Raw genomic sequence first — 15,591 nt, 5'->3', positions numbered from 1 at the left:
TCACTAATCTAGCCCGATGCATAACAAAATAAATTCGTAGTCTGTAGCATTATTATGCTGGGTATCAATCCATGAGCTAAAACCAGACGCCTTTCTCATAACAACGCCAAGCCAAATGCCCAGTTGCGTTCCTCAACCATGATGCTTTCAGAGCCCCTATCGGGCGAGACATTAACGCCTTTACCCCACCCAGAGATTTTCTTGTCAATTTCATTCCCTTCCTAACTCTTGTTTGATCCTCCTCTGCTACCGAGAGAGAACCTGCTACCACGAGAGCCGCCGGAATTCTTTTTCTCCAAACCCTCCGACTTTTGGCTCCGAGTCTGGTTCTGATTCTGATTGCGTATCGCATCCCGACGTTCCTCTCTCTGCTTCGCGTCCCTCTTGATGAAGCATCTTAGCACGCGCAGGTAGAAGCGGACATTTGTGACGAAATCCCCGGCCCAGACGCCCCAATCCTCGCGCTCGATCGACCGTCTGCGGAAGCTATCGGCCATCAGCACGAAGCGCGTGAGATGGTCCGCGAGATCCCACTCGGCCCTTCGCTCGGAACGGGCTTGCGTCCATCTTGACGCCGGTGCGTCTCCCTGCTTCACTGCCTGCAGGTCGAAGAACAGGTCCTCGGCCGCCCAATACGGCTTCTCGGCTGCGATCCCGCGCGCGTGGTAAATGCGAACAAAGTCGGCCCCTAGCTCTAGAATCTCGCGGGAGCCAATGAATTCGTTAAAGGCCGCAACTGATAGACCCGGAAACTGCTTCGCCACATCCTCGAGCTCGCTGTTGATCGTCGTCCAAATGCTGCCCGGCTTCGATCCTGCCCACTCCTTGCCTACGCTGCGGTTCTTCCATTTCGACGAACTTCCCTTGCGGAATGATCCGTCCGATGACGAATTGTTGGATCCATGGCGCTGGACTGAGGATGACGAGATGGTGCGGAGAAGCTCGGCACTCTTTGGCCGATCGGTTTTTACTCGTAATTCATCGATGTGGTCTGCGAAGAGAGCGACCGTATCTTTCTATGGAAATACATCAGTAATCAAATCAATCGTCCAGTAAGTTCGTTCATCATACCGCATTACGCAAATCCTCCATTGGATCGTCTGGACATATCTGTCTCAGGGTATTTCTTGCAACCTCAATTTGGCGATCGTAATCCTTGTTTTGGGGTTTTATATGTAAGTGCCTGGGACGCATGTGTAATAGGTACGATGTTTGTAAACGTTGTGGTGCGAGGCAGTGCAATGCTCGGCACGGAACTTGCGGAAAGTTGATACGAGGTTCGGATTAAAAAAGGAATCAGGAAAAAAAAAAGGAGAAGTAGCAAACCACCAGTTCGCGCGGGTCAAACGAGAATCTCTAACTGGTCGAACCTTAAATTTGTAAAAATAGTAAACAAAAGGAAAGAGCTATCCTCCTGGAGGACGTAGAAAATTCTCGAAGCTGCGCAATGGCCAGCCAAAGGTGGCAGAGATAATCGGATCTGGTGGTTTGTGAGGTGATGTGTGGTGGTTCCAATGTTGACAGTGGTGGTTACGTTGGTTACTCTAATACACTGGGACACGTGTATCTTTTGAAGCGCATCACTTACTAACGTGTACCTAGGGAGACATATTGCGAGCATTTGAACAGCAAAGCAAATGATTGAATAAATCGTACAAATTGACAAACAATCGACAATCGCCTTGTTCCTTGTCATACTAGGCAGGTATTGTCATACCACGTAAAAGACATTCATTTTTTGATATCCATATTCTAACACATAACGCTAAACATTCAATTACACAATACACAATCATGAAAATGACACGTGAATCCCGCTTTGTCGCCTAACGACTCTCCCCTCCCCGCCTTCTTGCGGGCTTTGTCCCACCGTCAGATGAAGATCGAAGGAAAGTGGTAGGCAGGATGAAACAACGAATTGTCTTGTGCTGAGCTTATTTTAAAAGGAGGGATCAAGCAAGGGGAACAAGAAGCTTTCTCCTCCTGTTTTTTAGGCTCCTGCTCTTTCTGTTGCTCCAATATTCCTAACTTTAACCCCCCCTTTTTTCTATTGCGGCACAGGCACTAGCGTTCCATCGCAAAGCAAGACACCTCGGCTCGTATCTTCCCCTCTTCATCCTTCATCCGAAGCTGAAACAAAGAGAGTGCAGTGGCAGTGATCGACGCGCTTAGCAACCGACGTAGATGGCGTTAGCGAAGAGAGCGTAGGTGTCGGCGTGGTTCAGGTTCTGGGACGCGCTGAGGCCACGAACACCGCTGTATCCGTAGGTGCCGTAGTCATCGGTTCCCTTGATTTGGGTCAAGTGGGTAGACTCGTGCAGGGTGGTGGTGGCCTGGTCCTGGCCGTGGCAGGTGCTGGTGATGGGCGAAAGCGCGGTGTAGTACAGGTTGCAGTTAACCATGTACGATTGCGAGGGCAGGGTGTAGGCCAGAACACCGGATGAGCAGGCACCGTACACGTCGGAGCAGTACAGGTCGGAAACGCCGGAGGAGGTGCTGCCGCACTCGCTGGCTACCCTCTGGAAGACGCTAGCAACGGTGCTGCGCACGGAGCTTGTGCTCGACTTGAAGTACTCGGTCACCTTGGTGGCGGAGCCAGATGAGGCCGCGGTCGCGGCAGCGGAGGCCAAAGCACGGCAGTTGCTGATAGCCGTGTTGGTTTGGCTGAGCTTAGTGCCTGTGCAGTCCGACTGCACGTCAATGCGCTTGGCGTGGAAGCGGCGGCGAACCTCCTTGGCTGCGGCACCGTCGATCTGGGCGCTAACGGTGCTGCCGGATACAGGGACCACGCCGGAAATTTCGGTGGTGTTGGCCTCGGCGAAGGACATGGCGCCAAGGGACACGACGTCGTAGTTACCGCCGGCGCTGAGGTCGTAGACCTGGCCGACGTCGAAGGTAGCTTCGACGGTTTCACCAGCTGCGATGGTTTGAAAAGCCTCCTCGCCGAGTCCGGTGGTCATAACACGGAGCTTGACACCATCGAACTGGACCTTGTTGCCTAATATATCTCGGTTATTCACATTGCTTGACATTGGGCGCATCTCAGAAAGACTTACCACCTTGGTAGACAGCAACCTTCTCGGTGGGGGCGTTCTCGTCGAGGAAAGTGCCCGTCTTGAAGATCTTCAGGTCAGAAGCACCACTAGAGACTCATCGTCAACATTGATCCTTGAAGTCCATCCAAATTCCAGGACAAGAATGGGTATTTTTCATGACTATATATGACGTGTGTGGTGGGTGGCCTGCCAAAAATAATTATACGTACGTGTTGGTAATGCTGGCCTTGACGGCAGTGTTGCCAACCATCTCGAGCTTAACATCGAGAGGGGTGTCGCGCTTGGTCAGGTCGACCGAGATAGCGCTGGCCACAGCGGCAAAGAGGGAGACACCGGCGGTGAACTTCATTGTGAAGGAAGGCTGCGAGACTTGCGTCGAACTAACTGTAGCTATGGATCTTGCGAGCTGCGTGCTGGTGATGACGAGATTTCTTACAACTAAAATGAGCGGACGAAATCTCTTTATAGCCGGTGGACTTACGGCTTCGGTACTATTTTACGCGACAGCGATCCTCTACTCTCCTGACCGAGGCATATTTCCAGAACAGTTCTATCTAGACACGATCAGGAAGTTGCAAACATGGTAGGCCAATGTCATGCACTCGCAAACATTGGAATTAAGGCGCCAAGCAGATGGATCCCACTCTCAGCGGCGGTTTGACCCGTCCCAGCTACAGCAACCCGGTACTGAAAGGTACCCCGTGTCCGGTAGTCGACGCGATCAATTCTAACCAATAATTAAGATCCTAATTCAGAGAAAGGTACGTCAACACGGCAGACTAATAGCATGTCACAGAAGCGAGTCTGCAAGGAACACTCCCGGGGAGAATAGGTGACGCATCGGCGATAGCATGTTTTTTGCCAACTTTGGAAGGAGAGCAATCAGAGGCCCCGATGGGAGGACAAGATAGCAATTCCAGCTCATATCTTGTTTCTCCTCGTAACCTTAGCCGCGGCCATTTCGCCAGAGTGCGTAGCGGAGTAGCGGATTCTCGGAATCGGCTGTCATATTTGCTGCCTATTAACGACGATTATGACCTCTCACAAAGACGCGTCGACAACCCTCTCGCAGGCGCATCGAACGACTCGAGAACACGGCGAGTAACGAGGCCCTCATGATCCGGAAAAATTCAGAGCATTTTACCCGGCAGCGAGGGGGCATTAAGGTCGCGATCTTGGGTATGATCGATCCCTGCGCATTAGTAAATCTGAAAATAAGAATGCAGGGATCTGGAGTGTTGATAGTCTTGGCGATTAATATGCTTATCAGCTTTCCAACCCCTTCTGGAGGTGGCCGGATCTTCGACAAACTGAATTGCAAATTGCAAATCGAGGAGCCAGGTAAGTAGCAGTTCGATGTCATGCGACTGACCAACTTTGATAATCTCCACGTCCTATAGATATCGAGTTTCGTTTTCAACGCATACATACGATACCTTCCCAATCTCGTCAAGATTCGCCACAATATAGTTGAAATATATCAATCTGTCAGATTTCCGTGTCTTGTTACCATCTCGTATGCGGACCTTCTTATTTGGCCATCGGGTTTCTTGGCTCATTGTCTTGGCTTGAGAAGCTTGGAATCGAAACGAATCGTTGGGGCGGCGGGGAAGTTCCTAATAAACTCTTGTTTGGGGTTCGGGAGCCGTAGGGCATTTCAGATCCCGGTTCCATTCAAGGACCGGCTCTAAGCTCGAGCCTCATGTTCGATACAACGTCGGTCGGTGCTACCACCTACTTATTTCGACTAGCTTTTCCGCTCTCATATTCCCCATAATAGCTGCCGTTGACAAGGCAGACAAGCCATTCAAGCTTTCTGGGCAACCGCCTTAATTCGGGTGATTTCATATACATCTTGCAGAATGATGTAGGATGAGCAATTGGCTTCGTTTTCTAGAAGGTCCGGTCGTAGTAACACGTGCGATACAGAGCCAATCGACCAACATCCTCGATCGGCAGGTACAAGAACGCCTCATCTTTCAGATCTGCGCTCGGCATCGCCCCCCTTTATCGTCTATGTTCAATCGGATGGCTTATTTCGACTCCGGAACTTCGGCAGAATAGTGGACCATTTGGAAGGTCATACTATGACAGATCAGTCGAGAGGCAGCCCACTCTCCGCCGATACACTTTGGATGTCCATACCAGTATGACTTCCCGTTTCAGCGCCTATTGCAGGCCGGCTATAGGATGGATATGTGAGAAGTTGGAAATGTACGAGATGCCGATATCCAATTGCCTCGTAAGTGAGTAATAGCACCTACTACAATTGGGAACTATAATTCATCGGAGTTATGTTCAAGGGGAGGAAGCAAGGTAGATAGCTAACCGCCGATTGCCGCGCAAGGCCGACTATAATAAGAGGAATAAAGGAAAAAGCTTAGAAATCACATCTCAGTCTATTAAACTGGACACGTGGAAACGGTGATCCTCTCAGCTTCGTACCCGAGTGAATTTCATATAACTAAGAAGAAAGAAATAGGAATCAATAAGGTTCTTGTAGATTCTATGCGTTATATATAAATATTCTCATAAAATGAGGACCTTGGTGGACAGAAACTGTTTCAATACAGCAACATGTCAACCATATACGAGCACCCCATACCTAGCCACGAACAGCGTAAACCACTCAATCCGAGTTGTTCGCAATTGACTCAATTATTTGATAGGTAGTCCATGGGACATGTCGTAGGTGTTATATACTGACTTAGACAAATTGTATCAACAAGCTGCTCAAATCAGAATCAATACAACTAAAAACCAATCATGAACATTCCAAGGTCTTCTTCATGTACCTCGGCAGGGCTTCCTTTGAAGCATCCCCAGAAAGAATATGTTCAATACCCATTTTACCCTCACCTCACATCTGAACAAACACCACTTCATTCTCAACCAATTCGATTTCCCAAAACGCTGTACGCTGCGCGTCACTACCTACACCTAACCTAACCTAACCAGACCAGTAACCAAAGCACTCGTACTCGTACTCATCGACATGCATACATATGTATATGTAGCCCCTCACCCAAACCCCATCCGCATTACCAATTCCCTACCTACTATACAAACAAGTCTCGCATATCACGGTCCCACGTGACGCGTATTTCGTATCTCATGCCCAGCCCCAATTGCAAGCGCGTTCGGTTCGCCCTCGTACTGCCGGATATCTCGTGTGATATGTACGGATATTCATACTTATACTTATACTCATCTCCCCTCCGACCCAAATGTTAATCCCTACTTCGACCAAGTTGTGTCCTGATGTATTATTCGACAGCATCCGGGTTTGAAGGTTCGAGCTTAGACCATATCAACATACGCCCGCTAATTCCCGGTCTTCCCAACACGTCCCATCAGGGCGTCGACCTCTCTCTGCAACGCATCGATGTCGGCCAGGATTTCTGCTCCTTGCTTGACGTCACCTTCGGGTTGAGCAGCAGCGGTAGGTCCCTGTCCCGCTTTACCGCTTGGATTCCTTACTCCGTCCGTGGCAGGCGGGGCGGGCGTTTCCACGCTAGCGCGACTGCTGCCGCGTTGTCTGGGCGGGGGTGGAGGCGGGGGTGGTATCGCGACTCCCTCTTTCTCCTTGCTCACGCGCCTCGTTGTGCCGGTGCCAAGTCCGTTACCCGCGTCCATACTCCGGACGCTGGGTGGACGTCTGGTACTCGCCGACCTGGTAGGGGGTGGAGGTGGCGGAGAGAGTTTGGGTTGACCGTCTTTAGATGTGGTGATTGTGGCCAGACTAGCCGCACCTGGGTCTTCTATCGGCCCGGTACTGCTCGTGGGGCCAAATCCCGATCCCGTCGGACTCCGTAGGCTTTCGCCAATACCCGGTCCTAGTGCTGGTATTGGAGTAAAACTTGCTTGGCTCGGACTTGTGAATGAACTCCCTTGCCTGGCGTGATTTGGTCGACGGGGCGGTGGTGGTGCGGGTGCGTTTATGGTGCTTGTGCGTATGCTGTCAGTCCGCGAGCGATTCGAGTCCAAGGATGACCTCGGAGGGGTGTCGTCATCCTGGTTGCCAGTATGGATGGAAGGTGCTCTACTATCGCTCCTTCCGTGCCGGCGTGGCGGAGGTGCTGCTGGCTTGCGAGTCTGCGTGCTACCGTTAGATGCGGAGCGATTCCGTGTGACAACAGGGGGTGTTGGAGGTCGAGGGTTTGATTGTATGTCAGCGAAAGGCTCGGGGCCTTTGCCTATAGCTTCACGGTCGAAAGGAGAATCGACGGCCTCTTCCACGGAAGGGCGGAAAGGGGTTAGAGGAAGCGGTTTATTCACATCTGTTGATAAAGGAGATTGTGATGGTGCGGTTATGGGCTGGAGATTAGATTTACGGGGTGGAGCAATAGAGGGAAGAGAGGTGGTGCTGATAGATATAGGAGCGGTAGAGGTTTTCGTAGTACGAGAATCCGCATCTGCTCCCAACTCAATTTTTATAAGCTTGCCATGCCTCGAGCTAGGAGGTGGTGGCTTCTTCCTCGTAGAAGAGGACGTCATAGACGAAAGGGGTGAGGTAGGAAGAATACTTCTTCGTTCCTCAGGATCTTCCGGCTCGGAGATTTCATGTGATGTTCGAGGTGTATCTGATATAGCATCAAAGATGGATTGACGGGATACGGAACTAGCATCCGTATTACTCGCGCCATCATGCAGGGATGCGTGCAAATTTGTTGAGAGCCCGGAATTCCCTCCCGTACCGGATGCCGACGTAGATGATGGTCCCGGGATATTCGCATAGCCAGTTAATAGCAATCTCTTGAATGAGTCTACATCGAGGGCTCCTTTTGCCGTGGCACCAGCTGCAAATATACTGGTATCTTGGTCTTGCCCCGTCTGTTCTAAGTCCTGCAACGTTTTGGAAAATGGATTTGGTGGTGGCCCTGTTTGGGTATGCTCGGTGCTAACGCTATCATTATCCCGGGCGGGGAACGAAACGGTTTTGTATCGACCAATATGTTCATCATGGTCTTCTGAATCACTACTATTACTATCATCGTCGTCATCTTCGTTGTCGTCCTCGTCCTCGTCATCGCTTATGGGTGGAAATCGGGCTACAGGTACTGCATCTTCAGGCGAAGACGGAGGTGGTGATTGGACCCGAACTCTTTTCACAACCTTTTTCGGCTTTGGCGGTGCTGGTACCACTTCCTCATTATCCTCCCTCTCCCGCCTATCATTATTTGGTTGGTCTGACTTGAAGCTGGTGAATGGCACTCGTGGAATAGAATCGAAATGTCCGTCGAAACTGGTCGCAGGTATCGCAGCGGGGTTCTCGGTAGAGATCGTAGGTGTGCCCAGCTTCCGCCTAAAGGGATTATTGGAATTGAAGGATTGGTCTTGAGAAGCCATGATGAGATGGCAGGACTCCGGACAAAAAGCACAATTTGAAGAGATTGTGCAAATGGGCAATGGAAGCTATATGAGGCTGGCCATGATACGATTATGCGAGTCCTGCGAGTCGTCGGTCGGGTCGTCGGTCGGGTCGACGTCGGTATCGGTGTTGCAGTATCGTGTGGTGTAGATCCCCCTCTATTCCTGGGCCTAGGCTACGACATACAGTGAAAAGTAGCTTTCTTTGACTGTATTGTTGTATTGTCAGCCTGGGCTTGGCTTGGATTGGATTCGGTTTAGGCTTGGTCCAGACGAGTTGGCCGGGGTTGGGATCTCGGAAGTTTCGGTAACGGGTGATCGGGTCAGGTCGCAACCTCTGATAACGATAACAGCGTCAGTAACAGCAGGGGTAACAGTAGCCGTTACCTGAATTTCCGAGTTTAATCGATGTTCAGAGGTCTTATTAGTGAAAGGAGTAGGAAGGAACAACGACTTGTATTAGATCAAAGTTAATCTCATTTATCTGCATATATATAAATACCTATATATGTATATATATGTGTAATGAGAATGAAGCTCTACGTAATATTAAGGTGTAATTCAATCGATTTATTTCCGATCTGTTACGAAGACTTCGATTCAGATTCGTGATAATACGCGATCCAACGTTCGTACCGTTGTTTACTCTAAACTCAGCATGTAAGTCACATGGAAGTCAAGTGACGTTTGAAAACGTGTTGGGAGCCTCAATGTCCGACCACCTAATTCTATACATACCTGCCGAGATAGCCTCTGGACCTTATTGTTTAATGTTGTTGATATGGATAACTTAAACTTTGAATTGACAAGTGATCTCGGATTTGCGGCAAGATATACCGGAACTTTAGATCCTTAGGTTAAGAATGCATAATGCATTAATTCATATGCAACGATATAGCAACCCGAGTTAGACGTTGATATACTGGTGAATGCTTCTACAATTGGATGAATTGTCATGCCATTTCTCAGACTCAATATACCATCGTAACTTGGTGCGCCAACTCACGAATTGAACCATTCCACGGGTTACCTTGGAGATCTTCATTTCTCACATAGTGTATCTCAAAACCACCCAGGCAGACATGACCTTGAAAACTATTTATTGGAGCAACATGGTCATTGATATCCACTCAAAAATGTTGGGCATTCGGTACAGCTTATGACTTGTCCAAGATCAAGGTCAAGGGGGCCAATGCTGTAAGGGCTCTAGAAATTCACTAGTGGATATCCAGCATATACTACCCCTGTCAGCACGTGATATCCATTATCAGCACCTACGCTGTAAGCACGGATACTTGACCCCACAACCCATTCTAGGCATACGTAAACAAAACGAATACGTCTGATGGCGGAGACGCGTCAAGTGTGCATTTCACATCCTATTGTCGCGATGACCAGGCACCAAAAATAAACGGCAAAATTGTAATATGGATTGAAAACCATGCAAGAGCCCCTCGTCGTTGGTATAATTACAATTGTCCGTCCGAAGGACATTATTACGCTCAAACTTTGCCTATTACTCATAAAACCCCCCCTGTAATTACGCAATATTACGTAAGTAACTGATAAGTAATTGATAAGAGATTTCGGCGCACTTGATTGGCTCAAATCTTCTCTAGCGCGTTGCCAAGCCTTGGCAAAACCTTAAATTCATCCACGTCTCTGATTGGGTGCATCCCCTTCAATTGATTACATCAGCTTCGATTCGACTGATCTTTCAATTGAACTGATTTACCTACCTAGCTACCTACTTTTGAACCTACTTTTGAACCGACTTTTGAACTGACTATTCAATTGACTATTCAATTGACGATTTAATCAATTATTCGATTGACTATTTAATCAGTCCGGCGACTGATTTATTAGCTGTGTACTGATTGCATCTTGGGACTGGACCAGGGACCGATTTACTGACTGTTGTACTGATCTAGGGACTGATTTACTGACTATTTGACTGACTGTTGAACTGGCCGTTGAACTGATCGAAGGACTGATCCAGGGACTGGATCCAGGACTGATTTACTAACTGATTTACAGATCGATTTACTGACTTCGAACTTATCTAGGGACTGATCTGACTATTGGACTGACCTTTGAACTGATCTCGGGACTGACCAGACTAATCTACTGACTGATTTACTGACCGTTGAACTGATCCAGGAACTAATCTGACTAATCCCTGAACTGACTTTTCGACTGATTTGCTAACTAATTTACAGATAGATCTACTGACTGTTAAACTGGGACTGCTTTACTGATTGTTGAACTGATCTAGGGATTAGGCTAGGGACCGATTTGGTGACTTTGAACTGATATAGGGACTGAATTTAGGATTGACTTACTGACTATTTGATTAACTGTTGAACTGATTTGCTGACTAATCTACTCACTGTTGAACTGATCGAACAACTGATCCAGGGACTCATTTACCGACTTTTGGACTGACTTTCGAACTGACTAAATAACTGATCCTGGAACTGGATCAGGGACTGATTGATTGACTATTTAACTGATTATTCAACTGATCGAATATCTGATACAAGGACTGAACTAGGGACCGATTTACAGACAGGTTGATTAGCTGTTGAAGTGATGGAATTACTGATTCAGTCCCTGGTCCAGGGACTGAATTCCTGACTATTGAACTGATCTAAGTCCTGGATTAGGGACTGATTTACTGACTATTCAACTGACTTTTAAACTGATCCAGGGACTGGATCAGGGACCGATATAAAAACTGATCTAAGAACTGATTTGACTAATCGTTGTACTGGCCTTTTGAACTGATCCAGGGACTAGATCAGGGACTGATTTACGAACTGATCAACTGACTTTTGAACCTTCCTTTCAACCTGTTCATCGCAAGGAAACTTTCCAGGTCCTTCGGGCGGATATTACCTTTTGTTTTTACCTGACTTTCTTCTTCCTTAAACCCCCTTTTCCCTTAAAACCCCCATATATGGCCTTCCGCAAGGAAAAATTTTTTTGACCTTTTTTTTTGTTTTTTGAAGTCCCCGTAGCTCGCGTAGGGCCGTACTTTAAAAAATAAAAAAAAAGGTCAAAAAAATTTTACTCATCACGTCGTCAGTCCTTTTAACCCTCCCTATAATAGATGCCATAGACTGGGAATATGTGCAATCCAACCGAAACCGTGATTCCGCGAGGGGCCGTAACATATGCACACGAACGGTAGCTAGCATCGCAGAGGGTATGATGTTGGACAACATTCGAAACGCACCAGGGCCATTACCGTCCCCTTGACAAAGTCCCAACCAAACCCTGCCGAAAGCATGACCGAAAAGCAAGACCTAATTCCACTGCGCATTGAACGAGCGCACGCGTAACTCTGTACCCAGTTTCCCGAACGCCAGTAGACCCGCCAAACCCCAACACGCAAGCCGAAGAACACACAAATCATGAATCAGAACATCTACGAAGCTGCTTCAGCTTTCGCTTCTTTCTTTGGTGTCTTCTCCTTCTTAGGTGCTGCGGCCTTCTTGGGTGCTGCCTTCTTCGTAGCTGGCTTGGACGCGGTCTTCGCCACTCTTCCAGACTTTGTCTTCGTCAATGCAGCAGGTTTCTCCTCGGCAGCGGGGGCCTATAGTTATTAGACGGTGATAGATGATTAAGGTCGTAGTATTAAACTTACATCCTTCTTGGGAGCGGCCTTCTTAGTAGCAGGGGCTTTCTTGGGGGCGGCGGCAGTAGCAGCCTTCTTCGCGGCAGGCTTCTTCTCAGTGGCCTCCTTCTTGGGTGCAGCTGCCTTCTTTGGTGCGGCAGCCTTCTTAGCAGGCTCTTTCTTGGGAGCAGCCTTCTTGGGGGCTTCCTTGTCACCTTCCTTCTTGGCGGCAGGCTTAGTGGCAGCAGGCTTGGACTTCTTGGAGAGCTTGGTACCGCCAGAAGGACCTATAATCATTTAGTATATGAACGTGAAAACTCCATGACTAGGTAGTCTCGTGAGATCAGAGGCGACATACCCTTGGGCTGCTCGAAGATGCCCTTGTCGACACCGGCCTTCAAGGCCTTGTTAAACAATGAGTCGAACATCTTGTCTGTGACGTTGATGGTGTTGTTGGCCTTCACATATTTCTTCAATTGTTGACGGCTGTGAGATGATTAGTACATGTAGGGCGGTGGACGCGACAGTAAAATCAAGTGGGACGGGTGGGTGCCTAAATAGCAGGAAAATTAAGTGCATACCTGGAACCATTTCTCTCCTTGAGCTGTACGATTGAAAAACACGCGTCAGCAAAAGATCTGATGAGTTTAAAGTAATTCTGGAGTAGGGTTGGAGAGCAGTGCCAGTCAATGACGGCCTTGCACGTTGCCTAACCCACGACACCAGCCAAGCGACACATGATGCGCCGGAAGCGAAGGAATGGGAGTAATTACATGAACAATAGCATCAGTGATCATGTCCTATAGTTCGTTAGTATCAAATAAGCTCCAATGAAAAGCCGATGAAGCTCGTGGTAGAGCATACCTGGTAAGAAGCATGAGTGCTCTTGGGCTTGGGAGCTCCGTCTGCCTTCTTGGGACCCATTGCGATTGATGTTGGTTTGGTTTGATAACTTAAGATATCTGGCTTGAATAATGATGCGGATGTTGGAATTGGATTTACCAATTAAGCTTCGAATGACTTTTGATGAATACGAACGTGACAAGAATGCTTTATGATACGTGGGTTGAGAAATAACGAGAAGAAACGGGAGGGAGGGAGGCATTCGGTCGGGGCGCGACAGCGAGAAAGGTGAGTCCGTTTATATAATAGCGGGGGGGATGTGCACAATCAGTAAGGACCTTAGTTTGGTACATTGATACAATCAGCTGTGCGGCAAGAGCCTTCCCCCTCCCCCTCCAGAAAAAAAAATACCCATCTATTTAAATTCTTTGGCACTAAAATAATAATAAAAATGGATTTGATGGAAGCAGGGCAGGCACAACACGACATTGGGACCCGATCGCACTCTACATAACATGCCTACCTCAGCATTTAAGGTTGCATTATGTCTCTGAAACGTCTTAACTCTTTCCCTATTAAGTTTAACGTTGGTCCATGTGCGACCGATGGAACCCTGCTGCACAGCCTGCCGTTAGCCAGTAAGATGGCTTGGAAGGACTGATTCGTTACTGATTTGGCTCTGGAGAGGTACCCAGAACATTTCCCCAGTTTGATAGAGCTGATCGATTGTTGTCGAATTTTTTGATTGGTCGAAGCTCAACAACAGCTCATGCTCCAAGTACCTTTTTTCCCTATTTTGTATTTTATTATTTTTTGAACTTGTTACCTTTTACACCTCAACTCGAATCAAATCATGCGCCTCTACTCGAGACTCGAGCCCTTTCTCGCACCCAACCCTCTTACCGTCCCCCCCCTCTTCCATCTTCTTTTCGTTCTCCCCTTCTCTCTCTTCTTGATCGTTGATCCCACACTTTTTTCGATCAGGCGATCGATTGAGTCATTTTCAACAATTCTATAATAGAAGCTAATTTAGCCAATGGAAGAAAAGTGATTAGTTTAATACCGATTGTATACCCATGACATCTAACATCTCCCGAAGCATATCTCGTGTATTTTCAACAGTTTGATCTTCCGATACTTTCGGTCGCATTCCAATTGTCGACTTCGCAACCCTTGCATTGTATTCAAAAGTTTATTATATGTGATTCTTCAATCATTCAGCTATCTCTTAAGCTGTAATTGTAGTTTATTGCTTTTTGCAACTTCAACAAATATGTTGGTTTTGATTTAGGTCCCCCTTTACTACCTGAGCTCCCACTCGCCACAACATGAAGCTATCCACACATTCTGCACAACCTCAACCCCCGAACACGCAATTCTTATTCCTCTTTGATTCATCTAATCCTAAGATTATTTGGTTCTTCAGGAGGCGATAGAAGTTATTTTCTCAAATTTTCATAACCATTTTCACTCTTTTTAAGGAGCATGATTAACATGAACTATATTCATCGCGAGTCGCGTTCAGGAGGACGATTTGATCGCGCTGCATATCATGACAGCAACAACCCCAAACCCGGGTTACAAAGTCATTTCCAGGTAGCTCTGGTCCAATAAGTGAAACATTGAGTTTCCACGTTTCGCCAGCTTTTAGGGATTTTCATTAACAACCACGATTCAACGCCTTGGGACAGCTGTACACGCATCGCGGCGCGTGTCAGCGAAGCACATCCCCACATATACCAGGAGGCTGCAAGCAGAATAACATGATATTCGAACGCGAATAAGCACCACGCCTTTTTCAACGTCATTCCAGATTTTACTCTGCGACGCTGGATTCTCAGCTATCAGTTGTTTCGCCTAGTATTTTCTGGGTCAAGTACGTACGACCGTGTTGCTGGGTTATGATTCGTGATCACGCTGTCCACGTCACCCATATAATCCGAAAACACGTTTTCATCCGACCAGCATGACCACGACATTCTCGCTGATGGGATGGTGGCTCGCAAAGCATTTCTATCACAAAGGACTGCTAAGTTAAACTCATCATTACCCATTTACTGAAGGTAGAGGACTTGCTTGCTCAAGCACGATTTTTAGAATGGCATTCATATTCACCTTAAAGGGCTACGATAATGAAGCCAGGCACGGATATGTCCAAGGAAACTAACAACCATTCTACGAAACGACATCATTGATAATGGAAATCTTGCTCTGGTTATTGGGCGCTGCAGGTTCGCAGAATTTCAATTGCAGCGCGGACTTGGTCATTGGCGAATATTGAATGGTCGCAGCGCCGGACTTTCATGCGACAGTTATATCCTCCTCGGCATTTGGAAATAATATTATCCAACTTCATTCGAAACAGCATGGAGTGTTCAACACCGGATTTCTGGATTTTCGATCCGTCGGGAGAGTAAGGAGGGTGCAAAGTTCTAGATGCGCGAATTTCGACCCAACCCAGGAAGCAATTTCCAGCTTATTTGTGGGCACCCCCCTATCGCGGTGGGAGCGCGACCCAAGAAAGCCCGGTGGCGCTACCTTACCAGGTGCTGCTTTGGAACATAGCAACCATATACATTGGCGAATATCTTCAACATTTCCTATTCGCGATCAAAGCCGATGGACATCTGACGCCATGATTCACTCTAGTTTCATTCTATCAATGCGCGTTCATTGCAATGAAGGACTCAAGGAATAGCCATC

General features: G+C 47.8%; 4 protein-coding genes across 4 annotated transcripts; all 4 read right to left on the bottom strand.

Annotated features, from left to right (window-relative positions):
* Nucleotides 1-221: 221 nt before the first annotated feature.
* On the bottom strand, nucleotides 222-1,092 carry GGS22DRAFT_186743 (uncharacterized protein; the record flags this gene model as incomplete). Its single annotated transcript, XM_047964493.1, has 2 exons — nucleotides 222-1,016; nucleotides 1,072-1,092. The coding sequence occupies 2 exons, from the start codon at nucleotides 1,090-1,092 to the stop codon at nucleotides 222-224; spliced, it is 816 nt and encodes a 271-aa protein (XP_047820504.1).
* Nucleotides 1,093-1,625: 533 nt separating this feature from the next.
* On the bottom strand, nucleotides 1,626-3,766 carry GGS22DRAFT_116323 (Deuterolysin metalloprotease family-domain-containing protein). Its single transcript, XM_047958101.1, has 4 exons — nucleotides 3,538-3,766; nucleotides 3,266-3,487; nucleotides 3,057-3,142; nucleotides 1,626-2,998 (listed from the first exon to the last, which is right to left on the bottom strand). The coding sequence occupies exons 2-4, from the start codon at nucleotides 3,403-3,405 to the stop codon at nucleotides 2,169-2,171; spliced, it is 1,056 nt and encodes a 351-aa protein (XP_047820503.1). The 5' UTR covers nucleotides 3,406-3,487; nucleotides 3,538-3,766; the 3' UTR covers nucleotides 1,626-2,168.
* A 1,929-nt stretch (nucleotides 3,767-5,695) lies between these two features.
* GGS22DRAFT_158392 (uncharacterized protein) lies at nucleotides 5,696-8,667 on the bottom strand. The gene has a single exon (XM_047960634.1). The coding sequence runs from the start codon at nucleotides 8,403-8,405 to the stop codon at nucleotides 6,381-6,383; it is 2,025 nt and encodes a 674-aa protein (XP_047820502.1). The 5' UTR covers nucleotides 8,406-8,667; the 3' UTR covers nucleotides 5,696-6,380.
* Nucleotides 8,668-11,437: 2,770 nt separating this feature from the next.
* Nucleotides 11,438-13,160, bottom strand: GGS22DRAFT_158389 (uncharacterized protein). Its single transcript, XM_047960633.1, has 6 exons — nucleotides 12,910-13,160; nucleotides 12,819-12,845; nucleotides 12,627-12,649; nucleotides 12,404-12,531; nucleotides 12,076-12,332; nucleotides 11,438-12,024 (listed from the first exon to the last, which is right to left on the bottom strand). Exons 1-6 carry the CDS (start codon nucleotides 12,967-12,969, stop codon nucleotides 11,857-11,859), a joined length of 663 nt encoding a protein of 220 aa, XP_047820501.1. The 5' UTR covers nucleotides 12,970-13,160; the 3' UTR covers nucleotides 11,438-11,856.
* Between the last annotated feature and the right edge of the window lie 2,431 nt (nucleotides 13,161-15,591).

This window comes from Annulohypoxylon maeteangense (assembly GCF_022496945.1).
Source record: "Annulohypoxylon maeteangense strain CBS 123835 unplaced genomic scaffold GGS22scaffold_5, whole genome shotgun sequence".
NCBI classification, from domain to species: domain Eukaryota; kingdom Fungi; phylum Ascomycota; class Sordariomycetes; order Xylariales; family Hypoxylaceae; genus Annulohypoxylon; species Annulohypoxylon maeteangense.
The sequence above is the reverse complement of the archived record's forward strand: the minus strand, read 5'-3'. Positions and strand labels throughout refer to the sequence as shown.

What these genes read in the sequence shown, in the direction of transcription:
- GGS22DRAFT_116323 (XM_047958101.1), bottom strand. Translation starts at nt 3,405, where the DNA reads ATGAAGTTCACCGCCGGTGTCTCCCTCTTTGCCGCTGTGGCCAGCGCT. An exon ending in AAGGCCAGCATTACCAACAC is followed by an intron (nt 3,143 to 3,265) that starts GTACGTATAATT and finishes ATGAGTCTCTAG; the next exon opens with TGGTGCTTCTGACCTGAAGA. An exon ending in GGTTGCTGTCTACCAAGGTG is followed by an intron (nt 2,999 to 3,056) that starts GTAAGTCTTTCT and finishes GAGATATATTAG; the next exon opens with GCAACAAGGTCCAGTTCGAT.
- GGS22DRAFT_158392 (XM_047960634.1), bottom strand. Translation starts at nt 8,405, where the DNA reads ATGGCTTCTCAAGACCAATCCTTCAATTCCAATAATCCCTTTAGGCGG.
- GGS22DRAFT_158389 (XM_047960633.1), bottom strand. Translation starts at nt 12,969, where the DNA reads ATGGGTCCCAAGAAGGCAGACGGAGCTCCCAAGCCCAAGAGCACTCAT. An exon ending in TCACTGATGCTATTGTTCAT is followed by an intron (nt 12,650 to 12,818) that starts GTAATTACTCCC and finishes TCAATCGTACAG; the next exon opens with CTCAAGGAGAGAAATGGTTC. An exon ending in AGGCCGCTCCCAAGAAGGAT is followed by an intron (nt 12,025 to 12,075) that starts GTAAGTTTAATA and finishes TAATAACTATAG; the next exon opens with GCCCCCGCTGCCGAGGAGAA.